Raw genomic sequence first — 3,503 nt, 5'->3', positions numbered from 1 at the left:
GGCGGCTCTGAAGTGACACGAGGGAAAGCTTTCCTCTCCCCTGACAGCAGGCACTTACTCAAGGTCCGTGTAACTGAGCAGCTAGTACTTCAGCAGGCAGAACTGGCCAAAATCAGAAAAGACTTAATAAAATATACAGGCTGTCTAACGAGCCTCCTGCAAGCTCTAATGTGGGGCGTGGGTCTCCCGGCGCATCTTCCCAAGGCAGGGAAGGCTAAGCTGCCCGTAGTCTGCTCCTCAGTTGTGCACCACAGCTCTGTCGTTAGCCAGGGAGCTGATTGATACTAAGCTAAATGCTTTTTTAAGCATATAATGTGTGTGTGTTGTATATAAAGTGCATACAATATTTTTTAAATATTCTTTTTTAAGTGGTGATCTAAATATGTGTTTAAACTGGCTCACTTCTCCAATCTGGCTCGCTGCGTGGCTGTGCTAACTTGTGGTCTTTGTGCAGCTGGTAGGTGGTGGTGGAGGGAGTGGGGCTGCTTCAGCCTGTGAAGTTACAGTCTCGGATATCTTCGAACTTAAATTCTCTCACGTTTCCTGTTCTGTAACGTGCACATCACTTCTGAACCTGGCCCGGGCATGCAGGTGTGCTGGAAGATGGGAGCACAGCAGGAAGAGCAGTCAGTAAAACAGTGCGAGGAGTGATGTAGATTCACCTCCGCCATCCTTCACTCTTTTCCCCAGCTCCTGAGTGTGTGAGTTCAGTTCCCGTGCAGCAGTGGGGACGCAAGGAACTGTTCCCAGAGCTTCAAAGCTAGGCTAAAGCCTTACGAGGCCACTGCCAGAGCACGGTGTCCAAACCCAGGCACTGTGCTCCCAGAAAATGAGCCTTTTCTCTGCAGTCAGAGAAGCTTTGTGTTTCTGCAGTAACAGGAACGGCTGGATTTATGGAGAGCAGTAGTTAGGAAGGGCCAATGAAAGACAAAAATCAAGGTTTTTAATACGCAGGCTGGAGAAGGAGGGGTGGGCAGTACATAAGTGAGCCCGAGTCATTTCACACAGCTACAAGAACATGAGTTTAAAGGATTTTTGTCTTTAAATGCTGCTTACAAAGTCTGCCACGGGGGTGAATAACAAGCAGGTACACCTGACCACTGTGTAAACCCAGAGTAACTCACTGCAGTCCATGGTAAGAGACTCCATTAGGCGACACCAAGCCTCCCATAACATGGGGAGTGAGACGGGGCTTTGACTCTTACAACGTCCAGCGCAGGGACACTTTGGTCTCTTGGCACTGGGGAACAGTAAATCAAGTTTTTGTGTTCATGCATGATAGTAAACAAAAGCCTTTTAATCCTTCGGTAGGTTCTCTGTGGGCCTGTTTGCAGCGCTGGTGTGAGGAGCTGGAGCCATACTGCTGAACTGGTTCCCCTTTGTTCTGCCCTCTCCCCTGCCTGGCCTTCCGTCCCTTTTCCTCCTCGTCTTGTTTGCCTCCCTCTCTTCTCTGTCAGCTCCCAGGCTCTCCAGAGCGGAGGTTTTCAGCAGTGTGCTCTGGTTTTGGGATGCCTTGGCCGGGGTCTCCAGTCAGCTGTAACCTGCCCATTGAAAACCGTAGCTTTAACACAGAGTTTGCTTAAAAATACGTGCGCTAAAGACTTGGACTGTCATGCTGCTTGCCTGCTGTGACAGCTCCTCGCTCCTGGAAGGCACAAGGAACATACCCACATCGTACAGTGCCCTGTGCCGAGCGGTCTCTGCAGCTCAGACAGGCGCTAGGCGGGTCCCAAAGCAGGGTAGTTCGACTGGCACAGCCCCTCACCTCCCTGTGTGATGGGCCGGGCTGGGGCACGATGCAGCCGTGCCGCCACCAGCTCGAGCCTGGGGACCTCCCCGCACAGCTCTGAGACCTCGCAGAGCCCTCCCAGCCCAGCGTCCCGAGCCTGGGGGCGTTCGGTAGTGACCATTCCCTCCGCTCTCCCCGGCAGCACAGTGACTCGGATTCGGAGCCGGAGTTTTCCTCCCTCTCGCCTTCCATCCCGAGCGCCATCCCTGTGACCGGAGAGTCCTACTGCAACTGCGAGAACCAGAGCGAAGCGCCCTACTGCTCCAGCCTGCACGCCCTCCACCGTGTCAAGGACTGCCAGTGCGGCGAGGAGGACGAGTGTAAGGAAGGGGTTCCCCAATGGCCCGCCGTAGTCCTTTGGGGTTTGAGGTGGGTGCAGTCCTGGCCTGGCGGCACGGACTGCGCCCCTGCACGGATCCTTTGCTTTCCACGGAGGCCCTTATCTCTGTCCCAGCGTGCCGCGCTCCTTTGTTTACATCTCAAGGCCACGTAGACTGTAGGAAGATTAACAAGCACGTGCCTCCTGTGATGTTTCAAGGGCTAAGTGCTGAACTTGCTAATGCATCAGAGTTCACCTCTGGGGACCTGCTTGCAAATCCGGCTGAGGCCACCAGTGAAACCAGCCCTCATGGTTACAGCCCGCTTGCCGCCGATCCCCAGCACGGCTGGCAGGGTGCCCGGCTGCGCGGCAGGGCGTGCTCAGAGCAGAGGGGAGAGGTAGGCAGAGGGGGGGCTCGGTCTGGCCGAGAAAGCCTGTGGCATAGTGGAGCTACCCCCTGAGCCTACGGGAAGTGTAGGAAGAAAGGAGGCTCTGCCTGGGTCTGCGGGGGCTCGTGTTAGCCAAAATGGGAACTGGTTAATGCTGACAGCTTCAGGTTCAGAGCACTGAACCATCCCCGGTGGGACACTGCAGGATAGTTCAGGCCTCAAACAACTCTCCAATGCACACAGCTTAGCATTTACCCTCTTAAACAGTTAAAAAAAAATAAATAAAGCCCCGACAGGCCTTCAAACCAAATGTCTGCCTGTGCTTTGGCTTGGGGATGGCTCCCTGAGGGCCTTTGCCCATCCTTGTCCCCTCTGTGCTTCCTGAACAGATTTCGACTGGGTGTGGGACAACCTGAATAAGTAGACGGCCACCCTGCTGACCTGCGAGAACCGCAAGGCCCACAGGGGTTGCAGCTGCCGCACGGCGGCCATCCGGGGGAACAAAGAGCTGGCAGACGGGCAGCACTTCTGGGAGATCAAGATGACCTCCCCGGTCTACGGCACAGACATGGTACGTGGGGCAGAGTCGCTTACAGGCACGCAGAAATGTCCAGTGTTCTTTGAACAGGGACTGGGAGAATGAAGTACGGACCACCGTGGGAGAAGATCAGGTTTGAGACTATCTAAGGAACCTGAAGGTGCACAAGGCGATGGGACCTGATAGACATGGTACGTGGGGCAGAGTCGCTTACAGGCACGCAGAAATGTCCAGTGTTCTTTGAACAGGGACTGGGAGAATGAAGTACGGACCACCGTGGGAGAAGATCAGGTTTGAGACTATCTAAGGAACCTGAAGGTGCACAAGGCGATGGGACCTGATGAGATGCATCCGAGAGTCCTGAGGGAACTGGCAGATGAAGTTACTCTCCATCCTATTTGAGAAGTCGTGGCAGTCTGGTGAGGTGACGGGAAAAGGGGAAACATAACCCCCATTTTTAAAAAGGGA

At 54.4% G+C, this 3,503-nt stretch overlaps 1 protein-coding gene across 1 annotated transcript in view; it reads left to right on the top strand.

The window, feature by feature from the left end:
- Positions 1–1,931: 1,931 nt before the first annotated feature.
- SPSB3 (splA/ryanodine receptor domain and SOCS box containing 3) overlaps positions 1,932–3,503 on the top strand; it is a gene marked incomplete at its 5' end in the record, with an annotated part of 4,884 nt that continues 3,312 nt past the window's right edge. Inside the window, 2 exon segments of the mRNA XM_009583431.1 lie at positions 1,932–2,109; positions 2,887–3,068. Of these exon segments, the coding sequence (XP_009581726.1) occupies positions 1,932–2,109; positions 2,887–3,068 (360 nt within the window).

Source organism: Fulmarus glacialis, unplaced genomic scaffold (assembly GCF_000690835.1).
Source record: "Fulmarus glacialis isolate BGI_N327 unplaced genomic scaffold, ASM69083v1 scaffold14760, whole genome shotgun sequence".
Taxonomy (NCBI): domain Eukaryota; kingdom Metazoa; phylum Chordata; class Aves; order Procellariiformes; family Procellariidae; genus Fulmarus; species Fulmarus glacialis.
This window is presented reverse-complemented; position numbering and strand designations above follow the sequence as displayed.